This window comes from Phytophthora sojae, assembly GCF_000149755.1.
Source record: "Phytophthora sojae unplaced genomic scaffold PHYSOscaffold_4, whole genome shotgun sequence".
Taxonomy (NCBI): Eukaryota; Oomycota; class Peronosporomycetes; order Peronosporales; family Peronosporaceae; genus Phytophthora; species Phytophthora sojae.
Window position 1 is genome coordinate 2,697,272 of NW_009258118.1, and position 19,096 is coordinate 2,716,367.

Here is a 19,096-nt window from a genome sequence, read left to right on the forward strand (position 1 = left end):
TTGCATCATTACATATTACTCGCGCAGCTAAAAACTGAATACCAACAACATTCTTCTTATCCCACTGCGGTGCTCTCACAAGCTAAAACGATCGGCTATACTTCTTGATCTCGTACAAGATCTCCTGCGTTGTAACAATTTCCGAGTTAAACGGGGGCGGCCGTTGGTAGCTCCGCTTGACCGTCTCCACGAATCGCGTGTAGTAGAGCAGCAACTGCGTCAGCACTTGTTTCAGGATCTCCATGCCGTTGCGGAAGTTAGCGAAGAATGTCATGACGTTTCCGTTCATCTTCTCGATTCCAGCTTTCCACGTTGCGGCAAACTCACGCACGATCTTTTCGATCTGCGCCGTATCCACTTGCTGGCTTCCCGCGGTAGCTGCCCCACTCGCTCCTTTACCTAATGTAACTTGTTCGTGCTGGCGAACGAACTGGATGAGCTTCGCGTAGTACGTCATGAGCTCTTCCTCCACAAACTTTTCACGCTGCCCAGCAAGGAGCTCTTCAAACTTTGACGTCTCGTCGGAAATCACTCGTCGCTCCTCGAAATGTGTGAGCACAAGGTCGTAGTTGTTAATGAGGAATACGCACTTGTCTTTCGCATTCGAGTGTTGTTCGGACAGTCGCGTCAGCAAGCTAAGGATCTCGTCGCGCATGGCACACAAATTACTGAGGACCATATCACCCGCGCCATTTTCATGCATCTGGGCGCTCGAGATAGCCGAGTCATCACTGCCAGACTTGGAAGACTGGTTTTGTTGCGTGTAGAGGCTCAAGCTGAGAATGGATGAAGCGAACTCCGCGTACCGTCGAATCACAAAGTGGGGGTGGAGGTCGATGGGCCCCAGCTTCTTCACCTTCGCATTTTTAACACTCATCAGATTGAGGTCGAAGACGGCCTTGAACCGCGGCCACAACAGCAGCGCCACGCGATCGAAATAAGCGTCCAGGCACGGGATGCGGCGCTTTTCCATCACCAATCTCTGAGCGTACGTTAGCCGGATCATGAGAAGCAGTCCGATAGCGTCGTAGCACGTAAAGAGGTAGTTCTCCATGTTCTCGAGGCACAGAGACAGCGTCTTGGCAAAAACACGGAGAAAAAGGTCCCGGCTGCGGAACACATTTTCTTGTTGGTTGCTGGGCTTGAAAAACTCGATCAAAAAGAGATACTCCGACGTCGCCGAGTCCATCAAATGTTGCTGTACGTTGCGGAAAACAGCCTCGTAGGGCAGCTTCAACCCTTCCTGCTGCGCCACATGCAAAATCAGAGGCGGGGTTGATGCAGTCTCCAAAATCTTCTCGCGCTCCGTGACAGAGAAGGTGTCATTGCGCTTGCTCAAGTTCACGCGAGAGCTGAAGATCCCCTTGAGCGACTGCTCATCCACCACAATAACATCCGTGCGAGCAGCCACCTCCTCGTGAAACTTCATCAGCCCAGTGTGGTACGATCGGAACACATTCACCAGCGTCTTGCTCATCGCCTCCGCGTACACTTCACGGAACTCCTCCTCCACTTCCGGCGCGTTATCCGCCAAAAACGTCACGAGGTACTTCATAGGCAGCAGCGTGTTCTGCTGCACCATCTGCACGTTGGTCTTGGGCTTCTTCACCTCGTTCATCTTGGCCAGCAGGAACTCTCTGATCCTTGCAATCGCTCGAGCCTTCAGCTTCTTCAGCTGAGCTTCCACATCTGAGAACGCCGCAGTCTGCGACGGCACCAGGTCGAAGCTGGAGCCCGACGGGTCCGGGTCGCTCAACGCAGCGTAGCGGAGCTTCCCGTTGAGCGTCACGAGAGCGTGGAGGTAGGCTTCATTGACTTCCCCCTCGTCAATGGTCTTCACTAGGGACGGAGCCACCGCCACCTGGTCCAGGTACGTCTGCAGCTTCTCCTCTGTCTCCCGGCGGTTCTTGAGCTTGACGTTCATGCCGATGGACTCGTCCTGCAGGTGGCGGATCTCGTCGCTGATGCCGCCCAGGTCGGCCTGGAAGCCCAGCAGCATCTCCTGCATCTTGGCCAGCAGGTTGTCGCAGTCCTGCACCTCGTCGTGCAGCTCCACGATGTCGGCGGACTTCACGACGTACTGAGCTACGGACGCCGCCTCGGCCTCGCGCAGCTCCTGCTCGATCTGCTGCGCGTACTCGCGCAGATCCACGCCCTTGGACAGCGCCTCCTTGATCACGCCGTCCTGCTGGAAGAGCTCCAGGTAGTCGTCCAGCTCGTCGAAGTCGATGTCGTCCAGGTTCACGGCCGCTGCGTCGGCGCCGGCGTCGCCGCGCTTTGCCATGGTGTCGATTTTATCCACTTTGGATACTGAGCTCACCGAGCTTTTGTTAATTTTACGCTAACGTTAACTTGATTTTTCAGAGAATAATTTCAGAAGAGATACAGATTTAGAAGTTCTAAATTTACTCTCCTGACAAGAGGCAGGGCTAAGATCTTGTTCATTCGACTTACAGAAGAGCAGGGCTATACAGTCCTTCCACTGTAGAGCGCCTACTTGTGATCTCTGATCTGAATTCGAGACTGGATGAACTCGCGCAGATCCACGGCGGCCCTGGAAAGGAAGAGTAGAATGAGCGTAAGGTTTCGTAACAACATGGGGGCAGCGCGGGGGGGACGTACTTGTAGTAGTTGGTGTCGGGCGTGTTGTACGTCGTGCAGTTGTCGCACATCTTGTCAAGGTCCGCCTTGAACGCAGCTTTGGAGATGTAGGCGCCGCTGTCGATGCGCTTGCTGATGAGCTGCAGGTCTATAGGCTCCTTAATGTGGTCTAGGTAGTCGACCACGACGGAAGTGTCCACGGGCTCGTGGAACGGCCACGCGCTGCGATGGCTCGACACGGCCTTCAACAACTGGGAGAGCTGCGACTTCAGACTACCTTGATCGCGGGTTCTATACAAACGAAAATAAAGCAAGAGTATCAGAAAAACTGTATACGCCCACCGAAGGGAGAGCAAGAAAGACCACGCACCCGATACGGTTGTTGCGAATCGTTGCCTGAGACCAGCCAGCTTCCTCTGTAAGCAAGAAAAGCGATGCTGTCAGCGAAACTGTTTGCAGAACATAGAGAGCAACAGCAACACGCGTGGAACAAACACTTACTGACGCCGGGGACCATGTAGATATCCATCAGCCTGCCCTCCGCGAACTTTGTTAGGCCCGGATACACATTCTGAGATCGCGAGCGTTCTTTGATCTTCTTTTGAATAGCCTGCGCATACAGTCAGAACCCCGCGTCAGCGCACTGCCAGCTTTCAAGTTACATACAGCACTGATGACGATATACCTCGCGCTGCATGTGAATCATCGACGTGATCCTTAAATAGTTGATCTGGGTGTGAATGGTGCACTCCATCAGAGTTCCACCGTCGTAGTCCTTGATGTAGCCGTACCAGTTAGGCCGAGCCATCGATACACTTTTGGTGAAGCCTTGCTTCTTGAAGTACCCAATAGCGTAGTTGTCGGCATACGTGAGGAAGTGCGTGATGTTCTTGGTCTTGACATACTCCTTGAGGTGATTCATCAACCGCGTACCGTATCCTTTCACCTGGTCCGAAGCGTTAATGGCACAGAATGCAATCTCTGCGAAGTGATTCTTCTCAAAGGGACGGTAGCAAATGCCTCCAATCACATGGGTGCCGTTCTTGAGGATGAGCATCGATCGGTGGTTTTTGTCGAAAACCAACCGAACAATGTATTCCTTGGGCATCTTGGGAAGTTGCTTTGCGAAAATGTTCTTCAAAGTGGTGAGCTGGATCATGTGCTCATCTGTGCCGTCGTTCGTGATGACATCGAACTTCAGTCGGCCGCTATCCTCCTCCATCTTGGCCATGTCGTCACGGGAGAGCATCACGGATGCCGCAGTTCCATCCGCAGTAGCAGATTCAGAGGCCTTCGCATCAGGCGCATCCACCTTTTGCTTCTTTGCAGCAGGTTCCGACGGTGCCGCAACTCCGTCGACTCCGTTAGAGGATTCAGCAGCAGAAGTAGCATTTTTCTCCGGCTCCTTACGCTTGGGGCTGGTCGATTCGTCCTTTGCATCAGCTCCCACTTGCTTTGCGTCGACAGTCTTGGGGTCATCACTTTTCGTAGCCGCATCACCGTTAGCAGAAGTTTTAGCTGGAGATGAGACTAGCTTTACAGGGGTGACCGGCGCTTCCGAGACTTTCTTAGGCGAACCAGAAGCTGTCGCATCCGAGCCCGCCTTAGCATCTTCGGAGTTTTCATTGGTCTCTTTTGCAGCAGCTTCTCTTGCCTCCTCAGCATTGCTCTCGCTCTTAGACTCCTCCGCGGTGCTCTCCTTCATCTCCACATCAGCTTCTGTAGCTTTTGCGTCTGCCGCAGCACCCTCCTTAGCCTCAGCCTCGCCATTGACTGCAGACTCGTCATCCTCATTCTTCGCTTCGTTCTCTTGCGCCTTCATCTCCACGTCGGACGACTGCGTCTTCACCTCTTCGGCTGGAGGGGCATCCTTCTCATCAGCCATCTCCACATCGCCGCTCTCCTGCTTCTCAGTGGGTGCTGCATCTTCCTTCTTAGATTCCGTCTCTGGCTCCTTCATCTCCCCGTAACCCTCTCCTTGCTGCTCAGACTCCGCAGTTTCAGGCGAACCCCCGGGTGCTGGCGGCCTCTCGGCATCCTCCTCTTTCTTCGCCTCATTGGCCTCGTTGCCTTGCGCCGACTCGTCCGTGTTCTGGCTCGAGCTTCCGCTGGCACCAACGATTTCATCGGCGGGTGCCGACGAGGTCTCCGCCGTCATAGCTCCTGGGCGAGTTGGGCGAAAAGTGGCGGGAGGACCAGTGTACATAAATTCTACACGAATATAGTGTACGGCACATGTATTGACGTGGAAAGATTGCTACAAAGGCAAGTTGCAGTTGCAGAAAGTTTGGCCTTCCTCAGGAAAGGTTCTCGCTCAATGCCGCAAGTTCACAAGTCGGCATTGCAGTGGTTCAGCCTTCTAGAACCACCAGGATAATAACAACAGCAACGGAAGCTAAGACATGCATCAGCTTAGCTTTCTTCTTCTTCGCGCCAGCTGGAGCCTAATCTCTGCCTGCTAGGGTAGCTGCAACCATACGTCGGCTCTCCTCAACAACACGCAGTTCGGCCGTAAAACGTCGTGCTTACGGCAGGGTCAAATCGCAAAACTATTCAACTTCAGCAGCACGGTTTGCGGTTGCATCGGCGCTTCAATTTGAACTGCTGGCCACTTGGTTTCACTATGGCACGGAAGAGCATTTTTTCGCAGATTCTTTCGTTCGCACTTTGAAGTTCCCGCTGCAGATTCCAGATTCGGCTCCACATCACAAAAGGCAACAACCAGCAAACAAGAAGCAAAGACAACCAGGCAACGACCACGACTCTCCACCTGAGAACAACGATGCTGGACTCGCTGCTGCACCGATTCTTCGCCCCCGGCGCCAAGGAGGGCAAGGCCGCCGACAAGCCCGGCGAGCAGGTGTCCCAGGAGACGGCCTTCACGCGCGAGGCCGACGTGGAAGGCTGGGTCTTCCTCGCACAGGAGCGGCACTCGGAGCCAGGCTCCAAGGCGCGCAGCTACGCCGACGTGGTCGCGGGCCGGACATGAAGAACGCCACGCTCCGCGCGAGAGAGCGTCGCGCACCGTAATTGACCACAGTCCGTCGAGAACCCTCGCACACTGAACTGCGCGGACGAGAGACTTCGGGTGCACCATTGCAAGACGCAGGACCCAGGTGACGAGGGCTCCCCCATCACAGAAATAATTCTTCGTAGCGCGCACGAGACGCGGATAAACAGTTTTCTCTTTTGCCACCGTAGACGCTGAAGACAACAAACGCAGCAAGTCAAATAACAATTGAATCTAACCTGAAGTGGTGCCGATGGAATTGACCACGGACACCTTGCTTGACGAGACTAATTCAACTCCTCATTTGCATTCTGGAAGATTGGCGCAAGCGACCAAGAACCTACTAGACAGAGCTCAAGTTGACGCGATCCACGAACTAGCGGTGAAAGCACGGAAACACGTTGCCTTGAAAGTGCAAGCACTTTCTCTCCAAGAGTCTTGGGCCAAGACCAACGATGAAGCTAGCCATCTCACTTGACGATACTAACCTAGCTCCTTCATTGTAAGCCGCGCAAAACTCTAGGGATGAGTTGAATTGGTAGCCAAGGGTCGAGGAATAGCGATTTTGGCATAGATCGCAGTAGCGTATCCAGTGGTGCGTCTTAGACTACGTGTAGCTGCACACCAGGTTACTGAAGGCCTTCGTGGTTTTGAAGTTACGTTGCCCTTGTGAAGTCATGATTGTCATTTAAGAAAGCAAAGATGCCGTGGTGTCGCCGCCGTGGTGCTGGTCCCCGCCCGATCATTCGACGCGGCCGTGCGAGCCATCACCAAGAGCAGCAACGTGAAGTGCGTGCACGTGGCCGAGACGGAGATGGAGACGGCCAACGAATTCCTGGATGTGCGCTTCCATGCCGCCAAGAAAGTACAGCACCGAGCATGGTGTAGGGAGGCGACTCCCATAGTCGTCGCCAAGGCCTACGACACTCAACGACAGCGGGTGCCCAAGTTGGTATTTATCTCTAACAGCTCAGAGTAGCCTCCCTATGGCAGGGGCTGCTGCCTACGGTGAAATCATTTAAACCTGCTGCTGAAGTGATATTATGAACTCCCGAATGTCGCGAAAATGATCACCTACAAGAACACAAAAATGGTTGTGTATATTGGTGCGTTTCTCGAGCTAGCAGCATTAAGCTGCTCCCTGTTGACCACTCGAAATCGCCAGTCTGACCAGCATGATCATCCTACGGAATGGGTTTGATCTGAACAGGCAGGCAGGCAGAGATAGGCGTTGTGAGATACCAACTGCAAGAGACTTTGCTCATATGGCTGAAACAATACGGTAAGACCTACCTTGAAGTGCAGTGTGATGAGCGAGAACACCAAACACTTGAGATCCTGCACCAGGTAGTACAGCACACGCAGACCCTCCGGGTCCTTGCTGTCCTGCACGTCCAGCAGCGAGCCGATCTTCGCGCACTGCAAATGAAAACATGTACAAACGTCAGCCTATTGGCACACATATAATCGCGCGATATCAACTTGCCAAGGCATACCGTAAACGAGATGTGGTCGTCACCCAACACGACCTCCAGTTCCTGCCGTCCGACACGGTCTGGTTCCGGCCACTCCTTGTCATCTTCTCTGTTGAGGCACAGCAGCACGTTCCCACATCAGCATTATTGCATGCTATTCCAGCAACTAGAAGGATGGTCCCGCCACGTACTTTGTGATTTCGCTATCGCTAATGATCCGCTTGACCTCGTCGATGACCGACTGGGACACCGTCACTTTTGAAACAAAAGAGCCCCAGCACCACGTTAGCAATTGTCTACATAGCTCCGCCATCACCACATTATTTGATCAACACAAGTGCCAGCCCACCTTCTTTCCGGATCATCGAGTCCTTCTTGTAGTTGGAGTTGTTGGCGTAACGGAGCTTCCCGTCCGCGCGGAACTCGAACTCCATGAACTCATGACCGAACTTGCCGCGGTGGCCAACGCTGCAAGGCACAAAGCAGACATCACAGCAACAAGAACGTCAGCTACCACCACACCAGTAGCCTCCTGCGTACATTCACCGCCTGTACGCACTAGTAGCGAACGTAGAAGTCGTCGTCGCGGGGCATCCTGTCGCTCTCCGGCCTATTTGTCGGCTGTAACAAGCTGCACTGAATATCAACCAATGAAAGCGTTGTGGGGCCACCATATTTCAACCAATGGTAAGGTCCCATTACCGTCTTCATTGATGCCGATACAATTGATTCCCCCAGCAGAACGTCGCGCGGCCCGTGAGTGTTGCCGTGTATCCTTCCGTGACTAGGACACCGCAGCCGCTGCTCCCTGGAGAACTGCAACGTGTTAACACTATGCTTGTTTATCGTATGGTGTAAAAAGAAGCCGCAAAGCCTCTGTATCCTAAGCCGAGAACGCAAGCGATCAACCAAGCTAACACCGGGCTCATGTCTGCGGAAGGAGCGCCACTACCGGACGGCTTGCAGTCTCCGGCTCGGAGAACAACCAATGCGAAGGCTCCGGCAAAAGTAGCAGGGAAGAAGCGAGTAGGAGCTGCGAGTAATGGAACCACGAAGCGGGCGACGCGTCGAGAGCTCAAGAAGCTGACGGAGGTGGACCTGGAGGAGAAGAATGACATTCCACCAGGTGGGTTTGCTGCTTGTAGTTAAGCTATTTTGAAGCTAGTTATTGTGCGCTTAACACTGCTATTTTGTTTGCTATGTGCGCTAAAATCTAGAGATCAAGGTGGAGGCCACGCCCTTTGGTCTTGATGCAGCCAGCGCGTCGATCACGCCCACTAGTCTGCATGACGACTTCGTGAACATGATGAAGACGCAGGGACTGGAGAAGATGGCCACAGAAGCAGGGCTTTTGCGAAATGGCTCTCTTGTGGAGTCGCAGCAATTGGCGACTCCTGCTTCAGCTGCAAGTACCCCTGTCAAATCTGGGGCCGGAAAGAAGCCGGCGTCGATCCCGACGCCGCTCCCGAGCCCGTCGTTCACTAGCCCGTACGTGGATGCCCTGCCCGTTATATTTTTCTTACTGATTGAACTAAGCACTGATCGGCTGTATGCTTTCGATGTCGGTATGTATTGTGCTTACAGTTCGCCAGGGAAGAAGAGGAAATATCTGAAGATCAACAAAGGCTTGCGCCATTTCAGTATGAAAGTCTGCCAAAAGGTAGAGGAAAAACACGTCACGTCCTACAATGAAGTGGCTGATGAACTTGTGCGCGAGTTCGTCACGATGCGACCAAATGATGCGGTAAGCTGGCGCTTGAGGACAAACGGCATGTTGCAAAGGCTCATTGTTGAGTGTGATTATTTAGGTCTACGATGAGAAGAACATTCGCCGGCGAGTATACGACGCATTAAATGTGTTGATGGCCATGGACATCATCTCAAAAGAGCGCAAGGAGATCCGATGGAAAGGGCTGCCTTCAAATATGCAGCATGACACGGAAATGCTACTGGTTTGTTTACCAGTGTTGCTACAATCCTTTGCAGTGGTAAAAGCGTGCTTACGTACTCTGTATCCTGTGTCAGGCGGAGCGAAACGAGCGTATGAAGAGCGTGGAGCAGAAAAAGCAGCATCTGCAGGATCTCCTGGTGCAGCAAGTTGCCATGAAGAACCTATTGAAGCGAAACGCCGAGCGAAAGCGCAAGGAGAGTGAGAACCCCACAGCCGCCACGATTGTACGCGACGAAGGGCGGGTGTTTCTGCCATTCATCGCGGTGAACACAAGTAAGGACACGGTGATCCAGTGCGAGATGTCGGAAGATCGCCAGGACATCTTCTTCAACTTCAGCGCGCCGTTCGAGATCCACGACGATGCCGACATCCTGCAGAAGCTGAATCTGCACAAGGCGCCGTACAACGATCTCAAGCAGATGGTGCCCGACAGGCTGCTCTCGTACCTTCCGGCCGAGTGTGAGATGAAAAGCGAGGAGTAACGGCAAGCAAGCTTTGCAGATAGGTAGGTAGGTAGGTAGGTAGTAGCTTTATGGGATACTATTAGGGGTAACTATTAAACATGCAACGCATAGTTGTCCAGATACTAAAATGCCACGATGGGCCCATGCCATCGAAGAGCTGGGCGAGGCAGTCAAGTGCCACGTTATATTGTGTACCACTCCAGCCGGTACCCAGTGTGCCTCTGAAATCCAGTGTGCTTATAAGATGTGGCAGGTCTCCCATCTCAGCTGGGCGGGGTGGGGGATCCCATACAAATACGCTGTCAGTACCGCGTAGGCGAGAAAAAGAAACAAAGCGAGAAGGCAGCAGGAGGCGAGCGACTTCCAGTCTCCCATTCGGTACCCGCGCCACCCAAGCCACGCCCCAGCCAGCCGCAGAGACGGCAGGACGCAGCACACGCCACAGCGAGGCATCCAGCAACCGTCGACGAGTCGCGCGAATCAGCGAGCGAAGAAAGCCAGGAGGATCTCGAGCGTTCTTCGAGTCAGCCGAGACAAAGAAGCACTTTAACTAAGGAGAAGAAGAAGAAAAAGTCACCAGGATGTCGCAGGGAAAGACGTGCCATTTCAAGCTGGTGCTGCTGGGCGACACGGCCGTGGGCAAGTCTTGTCTCGTCGTGCGGTTCGTGCGCGACGAGTTCTTCGAGTTCCAGGAGCCCACCATTGGAGGTAGGCCTCTCTCTTTCTCTCTCTCGTTATTACCTAGACGCGGGATCCTGTCCTGCGCTGGACGCGGCATGGAGGATTTGTATGCGCTATCGTGGGAGTGTGAGGATGGTCCTAACCGTGTCTGTTGTTCTTGTGCTTCTGCGGCGGTTGGTGATTTTCTTTCTACTTGTAGCTGCTTTTCTTACACAGACGGTCGGTCTCGAGGACGGGTTGACGGTCAAGTTTGAGATCTGGGATACCGCAGGACAAGGCAAGTGTTTAAATTCTGCTGCTGATGCGGCAAGCTAATGAAGGTGGTGTGGGTACATTGACTTACTTTTGATGTTACGTTACTCCATGTGTGCAGAGCGATACCGCAGTTTGGCGCCAATGTACTACCGTGGTGCGGCGGCAGCTATCGTCGTGTACGACGTGACCAACAAGGTGCGAACTGGTGGTCCTCGGGCAATTGTCGCATGGTCTTGCTGATGGTTGTCGATTGTGCTATCACGTAGGACTCGTTCACGGGCGCCAAGTCTTGGGTCAAGGAACTGCAGCGCCGTGGAGACCCCAATGTGGTCATCGCTCTTGCCGGTAACAAGGCCGATCTCGAGGCCCGTCGCAAGGTGGAGTTCGAGGAGGCGCACCAGTACGCCGAGGACAACGACATCCTGCACATGGAGACGTCTGCGAAGACTGCTGTGAACGTGAAGGACCTATTCGTTGCCATTGCCAAGCGGCTGCCGAAGAACCCGCCTCAGCCCGAGCGCGAGGCGTTCCCTATCACCCCGCCTCAGGCGTCCAAGTCGAAGAGCGGATGCTGCTAGAGCCCTCACAGCTAACTTCTGACTATTGGATCCTGCAGCTTTTAACGTCAATGCGATCTCCATTCATCGTGACCAACCGAAGATCCTTAGTTTCGACCGCAGTTCACTTCCTGGCAGATGGACGAGTGGGTGGAGAGGGAGAAAGGCAAAGGGTGGAAAGAGTTACCGACAGAAAAGCAGGAAGAAAAAGAAGCTATCGCTGCGCGTCGGCAGAGGTGCGACGGTAGATGTAATGTGAGCTGTGTGGTTTTTGGATAGGGCAAAGCTTTTGCTTTCTGTTTTCTGCAACGCTTAATCACAGCAAGGCACGAAATGCCACGTTACGCATACTAAGACAACGTCGAAAGTGAGATCATGGCAATCTTGTTCAATGGTTCACTGCATGGGGGCATGCAGCAACGCAGCAAGGTACACGTAGCAAATCAAACTTCAAGAAGGCAGGAAGGAGCCCAGTCCACTCTCGCCTTGTGCTCTCCAGCTAATCGATCACGCTGTCCGTAGTGTAGACTCACAAAAGATGGAGGTCGCCGCTGCTGACGTGGCACCGCCTCGACGCACGAGAGCGCGGCTCGCGCTGCGCTCTTGACGTACAGCCTGGTCGTGAGACACCCTCGCTTACTTAGTTCTTCTTGTGGTCGTCAATGCCGACCGTGGAGTTGATGCCGAAGATCCGCACGCGGTCGAGTTCCGGCAGTTTGGCCAGGATGAGCGTCGCCCAGATGGGGAAGTTGATGAGCAGGTGGCGCGTGTCGTAGTCCGTGGCGACCGACGCGGCCAGGAAGAGGAACGTCGGGATCATCATGAGGAACTTCTTCGTGTTGGTCCACGGGTGGCCCTGGTCGATCTGCTCGTAGAACGTGAGCTCGCGGTAGTCGCCCATCGAGTTGTCATCGGGCGAGCCCTTGACCCAGTGCATGATGCCGAACGAGACCTGCAGCAGTAGCAATCATATCAGTACAGAACAGCCCCGTCAAGAACAGTGTGATGCAGAGCACTCTACCCCCCCCGTGGGGCGCGTACCCTACCCTACAGACTGCGAGATACAAGCAGACGTACCACGCCGTGGATGACGTTGACCGCCGTGAGGGCGTCACCGTGTGTGGGGAAGATAATGGGCATCGCCATGTACAGCGAGGCCAGCAGCATGATGTAGAAGGTCCAGAAGCCGCGCGAGTCCATCCAGTTGACGTTCTTGTTCGTGTCCACGTGGGCCGTCATGGTGCTCGCTTGCTTGCTAGGGTCGGTGCTCTGTGAGCAGGAGGAGGAGGAGGTGCGTCCGATCTAGATGTCGCTCTGCTGCTCGAGGCGTGGAGCTGCTTGTGGCCGCTTCTTCTGTTTCGTTTCTTTCGACGGGTTTGTCACCCAAAACGCTTCCGCGCACGCTGATTGGCCCGCTGGGTTGGGCCTACCCTAACGCATGCCGTATGCAGGATATCAGTTCCCTCACCGCGTAATCAGATTGCCGTGAGCTCGCCGCGCTCGAAGCTTCTAGGTGCCAGGAGCTTGCAGTGAAGGCGTGCAGTCGCTCTGAGTGCTGCCTCAATGGGATTGCAGGCCCAATCGCAGTCTGCCACCTCACTTTTGTGCCAGTCAGGCACGCGCATTAGCGTAAGCAGAGCTGATTGGATGCGAGCTTCAACGGCAACTACAAGTAATTGAGCGGAAAGCTGCACTTCTGGTGTTAGTCTGCCCTTGCGGCTACGGGGCACTTGTCCGTTGCCCACGCCTCCGCCCCGGTCCGCAGGTCGCGTTACAACAGCCGCAGGTCTTGCACTCCTGGACGCGCCATTCCTCTTTCAATGAGCGCGGACACTATCGGCGCTGAGGATCGAGACGAAGAATTCGCGTGGATGAAGCGGATGGCACTCGCGACAAGGGCCTCGTTGCAGTACTGCTCGGCGACACGCTGCTGTCTGCGAGCCGATGTCTCGATCGAAGGCGGGACGTCACTGCCGAGGATGGAGAGCAACTCGGCGGAGCGAGCCCATACGACCGCGTCGCAGTATTCTCTCGCCCGGAGTTCTTGTTGGCGGGCTGTGGTCCGGCTCGTTGATGCGGGTGATGGCGTGGCTTGGCTGTTGGCTACTGGCTGCGAGGGTATGAAACCAGTGCCGTGTGCGTGAGGAAGCCCAGAGTTGCTGCTAGTGCTTGCCGCTTGCGTGTTGCAGTGTATCAGACACGATCCGTTTGCGTGCACCATGTTTCGACACCCAATGAGGCTGTTGCAGCGCGCTCTGGCGCTGTGGAATCGGCAAACACCTCTTTTCTCAACGGCACCGGCACGCCCAGCAACCTGGCACAGCCCTGGAGAAGTGGCTGGTGGCGCCGCTATACTCTGCCTGGCAGCGCTCACGGGGGCCGCGGAAGTACTGCTGGCATACTCGGTTGCGTCGCCGCTCGGTGTGCCTGAACTGCTCGCTGGCTGGCGCTCCTCACTTCTGCTCTCGATACGCTGCCACCCGCCGTGCCTTGCGCACAAACCGTGCGCTTGTGCCCACTTCATGCAGCCACCCGGGTGCTTGCACTTGTATCCTCCGCCGTGGTTCCTGCAGAACCCGTTGCCCTGTGAGCCCTTGGTGCATCCCTCGAAGTTGCATCGGCTGCCGCCCCCGTGCTTCTTGCATAGCCCCCGCGATTGAGCCGCGCTGCTGCAGTTTGAGACACTGCAGCGCGTTCCTCCGCCGTGCGCGATGCAGAGATAGATATCCGCGCTTTGGGCACCTCGCATGCAGCCCTCCACCTGACAGCGCGTCCCGCCCCCATGAGCCTTGCACAGCCCGCGTGACCGCACTAAGCTCTTACAGCCAATCACAGCGCATGACTTCCGCTTCTTGTCGTTGTTGCCATAGTCAGCGCCAGCAGAAGGAGTCAATTCTTCGCTGTTGTCGCCGCTCTGACCTGCGCTCTCGGGCACTTCCGCTGCCTCATTCCGCTCGATGTTCATGTCCATATTGCAAATACCGGTACCGGTCCGTGAATTGTGTTTTGCGTAAAAAAGGTGCACCCAAATCTGCGTACAATTGTGTTTTGTGTACTCCCAAGTATGCGTGATTTGTGTCAGAAGGTACCCCAAATCTGCGTCAATTCACAATTCCTGACTTCGGCGCCTGGAGGACCGCCCCCGATCCAGCTCGCGCGCCTTAACTTCCGCTGCTCGCCGGGCCATGGAGTCCATGGAGAGCTGGGTGCAGGACACGTTCGCGCCTGTGGTGCTCACGTGCTCCACGTCCGAGGCGGAGCGCATCGCGCAGAAGAACAACCTGTCCATCTCCGACCTGCTGAACGGCTTCGCGCGCCTGGAGGACGCCGACACGCCGCTGCGCTCCGTGACGCACCCGATCCAGCTCGCGCGCTTCAACTTCCGCTTCCTCTCGGCCAGCCAGTTCCACTCGCTGGGGCTCAACGAAGGCACCGAGCAGCTCAACGCCAGCATCAAGCGCTACCCGCCGCCGCACAACGCCGCGTCCGCAGTGGAGCTGGACATCCCGCGCGTCACCAGCGTCGATGACGTCCCCACGTACCTCCGCGTTGTTGGGGCTGACGCCGACGCGGAAGGCAGTAACGACCCCATGCCCTGGTACCGCTCCTTCAAGCACACGCTCATGGACACGTTCCGCTGTGAAGAGTACAGTCTGCTGTGCCATCCAGTGGCCATGCTGGTGGTCGTGAGCTCCACGGACCCGAACCCGCGCCACAGCTTCGAGGAACTCACGGCGCCCAAGAACCTCCCGGCGCCGTTCCAGCAAGGACTGTACGATGCCATGCTCGTGCCCAAGTTCTACGTGGTGGTGCACGATGTGCTGGAGACGGAGGGCACGTCTATCGACCCGGACGCGATCTTGCGCAGTATGAACATTACCACGGTAAATGGAGCGGTGCTGAGGATCAATTCGTTGCCCGTGGAGGAAGCCCCCCCGCCCTCGCAATTCGCGACGCTGTGGACGGAGAACCCGTACGTGAGACCGCCCCTGTTCCCGCATGAAATGGAGACGTTCCCGCAGGTGAGTGATGGAGTGGGCACCTTGTTGTCCAGAGATGATGTGGCACAGATCAAGGCGTTCGTTCGGGATTTCGGACTGCGGTTCATGCTGTCCTCGCTTGAGGGGCGGATTTTCCAGCTGAACGAGGTGGTGTCGGCGATGAAGAAGGGCGTGAAGAATGTGTTCAAGTCGTGGCTGCGCAAGCCGAAGGACTTGCGTCCGTCAAATGCTGCTGCTTCGGGAGGGGTTACGTACAAATGCGACTCGATTGAGTCGCAGACGCGTCTGCTGGCGGACACGGCGTTCCTGGTGAGAGACTACGAGCTCGCGCTGCAAATGTATCGGTTGGTTCGTGACGACTTCAAGTCGGACAAGTCGGTGTTCCACTGCGCAAACGTCAACGAGATGATTGCGATCTGCTTGCTTCTGACAAAGGGGTCGCCTATGCAAATGACGAATGTTCTGGACTCGGCAAATGCTATCTACGCCAAGGCGCCGTCTGCGTTGACTCAGAGACTGGCTATCCGCACTGCGGTTATCGCAGGTGAGATCTACCACGCCTTGAGTAAGTCTGGTTTGTTCACAGACTACATGGATAACGCGTCTGCTGCTCTGATTCGGGGATCAACCATGGAACAGGGCATCTGTGCCGCAGTTCTCATGGAGCGTGCAGCTCTCTGTGACCTTCGAGCACGACAGCCAAAATTCCGCAAGTACGGTTTCCGAATGGTGATGGCTGGGCACGTGTACGATTCGCTTGGACATGAGCAGCACTCTGCCAGGTGCTACTCTTTGGCACGAGCTATCTATGACTGCAGCGGCTGGTTTCTCGTCGAAGATCACATCAACTTTATGCTGGCACAACAAGCCAATAAGCTGGATGATCGCATGGCCTCTATTAACCTCTTTCTCAAGCTCATCGGCACTGGCCGCAACTCGGCAAGTCAACAAGAGGCGATGCTGTACGATTTTGGTCTGATGGTCAAGGATTTCCTCGCAACGGATTGCGCTGATGCATCCCCGTCCTCATTTTCTCGGGGTGGACCCGTTTTGATCAAAAACGAAGATAGTAGCGCTAAGAAACTTCTGGTGAGAGACTTGTGCATGCCTGAGCTGGATGACAAGTCAACAGTTGTGTTCGCGTCGACCAATGCGTTTGGCATTGACCGTTCTATTGACGGCAATCACTCGGAAGAGGAGACGTGGCAAGCACTGGGTGAGCATATTGACAAGCAGAATCGTCTGCATCAGTACGTTACGTCGGCTGGAGCGGACGAAGCAAAAAGTTGGTTTGCGCCTTCGCACCTGTATGCCGGATATCGCAACAAGAAGAACGCTGCGATCCAAAAACCCGAAAACTACGTTTTGGGGGAACAGATCTATGTTGAGTTTGTGATGAAGAACGCACTCTCGTGTGCTGTTGATGTTGAAGATATCCATTTGTTCGGGAAGTTTGAAATCGTGGGGGACGACATGGAGACATTTGATGTGCCAGAGAACCGAGATTCTGGCGATCAGCGAATTGTTATTGACAGTGTGAACCTTCAGCTATTGCCATGCAGCGAGGAGCGGGTCCGTCTTGCAGTCTGCCCAAAGATTCGAGGGAAACTAAGTTTGACGGGCGTCCGCTGGTCGATATGCGGCGGAGACGTCCAGGGTGAACACGCATTTGATATTCCTGGTCCTCTACTGCAAGATACAAGAGCACACCGAGAAGCTAGAGCTCGTGCGCCGAACATGAGTTTAATCGCCAATGTCGTTGAATCTATGCCGTGGCTTGGTGTTAAAGTCGAAGGTGTTCCAGCTGAGGCCTATGTTGGTGAGCTTATCAAGCTGAAGATTTCGCTGGCCAACTCAGGAACCGCAGCGCTTGCTGGCCTCCAGATTTGTTGTACAGATTTGTTGCTGTGCGCATCGGGAACGGACAGTGCAGGAGAGCTATGCGGGTACATTGGAGCGAGTGGTCACGTTGTGGATTTGAGTGACGTGGTTCTCGCTCCGGGAGAAAGCAAAGAACTGACAGTCTGGGCACGAGGATCAGTTCCTGGACGACGTCATTCGGCCCTCTTATTCAAGTACAAGTCGTCGCAGACAGAAGGAGAAACTCATACCAAGTCTCTTTCGCGCACAGTTAAAATACGGCTGGATCTGGATTTGCTGCCGTGCGTCGACGTGTCGTACTCCATCGAGCCAAGCTTCAGCACCAGTGGTGAATACATTCTCGGTATTACCGTTTCAAACCAACGTGGCGACCACCACGAGATGACTGGACCACAGGCTGACGTAGTCCGTTTAGAGGAACTTCTGTGCGTAAGCAATTCGTGGGCAGTTGAGAAACTACCAAGGCCGTCGGTACAGAATGCCTTGAATGTGCGAGATTCACTGCATCTTGGGTTTTTCGAGGCGAGCACCAGCTACTTCCGCGTGGTTCGTCAACTCGATTCAGAGACAACTGATATGTGCAAGCTGCCGCTTAACTCAGAGCAATGCACTGCAGAGTTATCCGCGACTTTGCCTGTCGAGCAGTTTCTGTGCCTCGAAAATGCAACGGAGCTCGTTCGCGTAGGGGGCGCTGGAGCTGGTGATGGTAGCGAAGGAAAGCGCGGTGGTGGCTTCCGTACAATTCAAAGTGTGAGACGTGAGAACAAGGCGCTGAAAAATGCTGCTGGCGAAGATGTTAATGACCATAAACCCCAACAGGAACCACAACCGACGTCGAAAGATGCTTTGCTATCCCATTCGGACACGGATGGACATCTGGTGCTAGTGTGGTCTACCGACTGTAGCTCGTCATACAGCGAGAAGGTTGCTGGGGTAGCTCCTCATCGGGCTATCGGTCAGACTAACTTGACATCAGTCAAAATCCGCCCACCTGCTCAAGAGAATTCGTGCCCGTTAACTGTGACCCTCAGCTACGACGACTCGGTTGAGCTGCAAGGTTCCACGTACCCTGGATCTACGTCAGGGCTCAACATCGCCGAGCTAGACATCATGATGCAGGTATGCAATGACTCGGCGCCTAGCTCAGCGCCGCTCGATGTTACTGTGGAGATGTTGCATCCAGAAGAAGCTCAAGCTTCACTGCCCAGTACTGCCGCATTGACCAAGCTGCACTCGATTTCGTACTCTGGGGCTTCTCCACTTCACGGTGCGCCTCCGCGCTTCTTCTGGACGGGAGTCACCAAGAAGAAGGTGACGCGCTTTGCGCCAAACAGCCGGGTCGCGATCAACTTGAAGGCATGCTTCATGGCGCCGGGCGTCTACAATTTGAACCGCTTCCGGTTTGTGGTGCAGTCAGCAGCGTCCAACGGCCAACCACCTGATGTGTTCATGCTCCCCGCCGATTACCTTGTGTATGTGAAGAGCCCGGGAGCATCGTTGGGGTCTGAAGTCAAGCAAACAATCAGCGAACTGCTTGTCCCGGTGCCGTAGCATTTACGGCAGCTTTCGCCTCCTGGAGATCGGAGCAGTGAGTTGCTTATGATGTAGTAAACGCTTAATCTTAGTGTACCTGCCGAACAAACGAACGAAACTATACTACGGATACCTACTGGGCAGGTGAATGAGTAGGTTGTTCATGCCGCCATCAACCTCTTGTACTTCTGCTCGATGAGGCGAATCTCCTCGTCTTCTGAGTCGGACATCGAGCACTCAGGTGTCTCGCTCGAAAACTTGATGCGAGGTACACAGAAATTGTGGAAGTCTAATGGTGGGGTCGTGAAGCAGCCACCGTGGTGGTCAACGAAGCCTCCTCCAACCTTGCGAAGGTAAGCATCAGGTGGCAACAACCGTTCAGTCAGAGAGGGATTGTCGCTGTTGACATCGGCATCGCGATCTTCATCATCGTCGCGGCTACTGGCAGACGCCACGCTTGATTTGCTGCCATCTCTGGTTGCCTTCCCGCTCATAGAACCACTCAATTCATCGATGACCAAATCTTGCACTACGGGATTCTCCTCAACCTCACCACCCTCGACAAGCTCATTGGATGCCTCTGTATCAGCGCAATTTTCACCTTGGGTAGTTGGTTGAATGCTGCCAGTCGATACCTTTGACTGTTCTAATACTTCAGCTTGAGGGTTCGTGCATTCGCCACGTGCT

The 19,096-nt window shown here is 54.7% G+C and overlaps 10 protein-coding genes across 10 annotated transcripts; 4 read left to right on the top strand and 6 right to left on the bottom strand.

The window, feature by feature from the left end:
• Positions 1-82: 82 nt before the first annotated feature.
• PHYSODRAFT_360503 (hypothetical protein) lies at positions 83-2,284 on the bottom strand (the record flags this gene model as incomplete). The annotated part of the gene is made up of 1 exon (XM_009528134.1): positions 83-2,284. One exon carries the CDS (start codon positions 2,282-2,284, stop codon positions 83-85), a length of 2,202 nt encoding a protein of 733 aa, XP_009526429.1.
• A 151-nt stretch (positions 2,285-2,435) lies between these two features.
• PHYSODRAFT_285920 (hypothetical protein) lies at positions 2,436-3,690 on the bottom strand. Its single transcript, XM_009528135.1, has 5 exons — positions 3,287-3,690; positions 3,103-3,211; positions 2,972-3,017; positions 2,623-2,892; positions 2,436-2,554 (listed from the first exon to the last, which is right to left on the bottom strand). The coding sequence occupies exons 1-5, from the start codon at positions 3,656-3,658 to the stop codon at positions 2,494-2,496; spliced, it is 858 nt and encodes a 285-aa protein (XP_009526430.1). The 5' UTR covers positions 3,659-3,690; the 3' UTR covers positions 2,436-2,493.
• A 317-nt stretch (positions 3,691-4,007) lies between these two features.
• Positions 4,008-4,759, bottom strand: PHYSODRAFT_264164 (hypothetical protein; the record flags this gene model as incomplete). The annotated part of the gene is made up of 1 exon (XM_009528136.1): positions 4,008-4,759. A coding segment is annotated over one exon (752 nt), but the record flags the coding sequence as incomplete, so codon positions are not given.
• A 587-nt stretch (positions 4,760-5,346) lies between these two features.
• PHYSODRAFT_354574 (hypothetical protein) lies at positions 5,347-5,890 on the top strand. The gene has a single exon (XM_009528137.1). The coding sequence runs from the start codon at positions 5,384-5,386 to the stop codon at positions 5,588-5,590; it is 207 nt and encodes a 68-aa protein (XP_009526432.1). The 5' UTR covers positions 5,347-5,383; the 3' UTR covers positions 5,591-5,890.
• Positions 5,891-6,795: 905 nt separating this feature from the next.
• PHYSODRAFT_314749 (hypothetical protein) lies at positions 6,796-7,680 on the bottom strand (the record flags this gene model as incomplete). The annotated part of the gene is made up of 6 exons (XM_009528138.1): positions 6,796-6,813; positions 6,905-7,030; positions 7,108-7,195; positions 7,278-7,341; positions 7,436-7,554; positions 7,646-7,680. 6 exons carry the CDS (start codon positions 7,678-7,680, stop codon positions 6,796-6,798), a joined length of 450 nt encoding a protein of 149 aa, XP_009526433.1.
• A 202-nt stretch (positions 7,681-7,882) lies between these two features.
• On the top strand, positions 7,883-9,519 carry PHYSODRAFT_560046 (hypothetical protein; the record flags this gene model as incomplete). The annotated part of the gene is made up of 5 exons (XM_009528139.1): positions 7,883-8,212; positions 8,304-8,574; positions 8,671-8,830; positions 8,895-9,038; positions 9,112-9,519. The coding sequence occupies exons 1-5, from the start codon at positions 8,014-8,016 to the stop codon at positions 9,517-9,519; spliced, it is 1,182 nt and encodes a 393-aa protein (XP_009526434.1). The 5' UTR covers positions 7,883-8,013.
• Positions 9,520-9,842: 323 nt separating this feature from the next.
• PHYSODRAFT_346157 (hypothetical protein) lies at positions 9,843-11,015 on the top strand (the record flags this gene model as incomplete). The annotated part of the gene is made up of 4 exons (XM_009528140.1): positions 9,843-10,209; positions 10,382-10,459; positions 10,556-10,632; positions 10,704-11,015. Exons 1-4 carry the CDS (start codon positions 10,083-10,085, stop codon positions 11,013-11,015), a joined length of 594 nt encoding a protein of 197 aa, XP_009526435.1. The 5' UTR covers positions 9,843-10,082.
• Positions 11,016-11,358: 343 nt separating this feature from the next.
• On the bottom strand, positions 11,359-12,332 carry PHYSODRAFT_354575 (hypothetical protein). The gene is made up of 2 exons (XM_009528141.1): positions 12,072-12,332; positions 11,359-11,946 (listed from the first exon to the last, which is right to left on the bottom strand). The coding sequence occupies exons 1-2, from the start codon at positions 12,231-12,233 to the stop codon at positions 11,635-11,637; spliced, it is 474 nt and encodes a 157-aa protein (XP_009526436.1). The 5' UTR covers positions 12,234-12,332; the 3' UTR covers positions 11,359-11,634.
• Positions 12,333-13,182: 850 nt separating this feature from the next.
• Positions 13,183-13,839, bottom strand: PHYSODRAFT_418527 (hypothetical protein; the record flags this gene model as incomplete). The annotated part of the gene is made up of 2 exons (XM_009528142.1): positions 13,183-13,319; positions 13,467-13,839. Coding segments are annotated over 2 exons (510 nt in total), but the record flags the coding sequence as incomplete, so codon positions are not given.
• A 340-nt stretch (positions 13,840-14,179) lies between these two features.
• Positions 14,180-18,427, top strand: PHYSODRAFT_499031 (hypothetical protein; the record flags this gene model as incomplete). Its single annotated transcript, XM_009528143.1, has 1 exon — positions 14,180-18,427. The coding sequence occupies one exon, from the start codon at positions 14,180-14,182 to the stop codon at positions 18,425-18,427; it is 4,248 nt and encodes a 1,415-aa protein (XP_009526438.1).
• Positions 18,428-19,096: the final 669 nt, after the last annotated feature.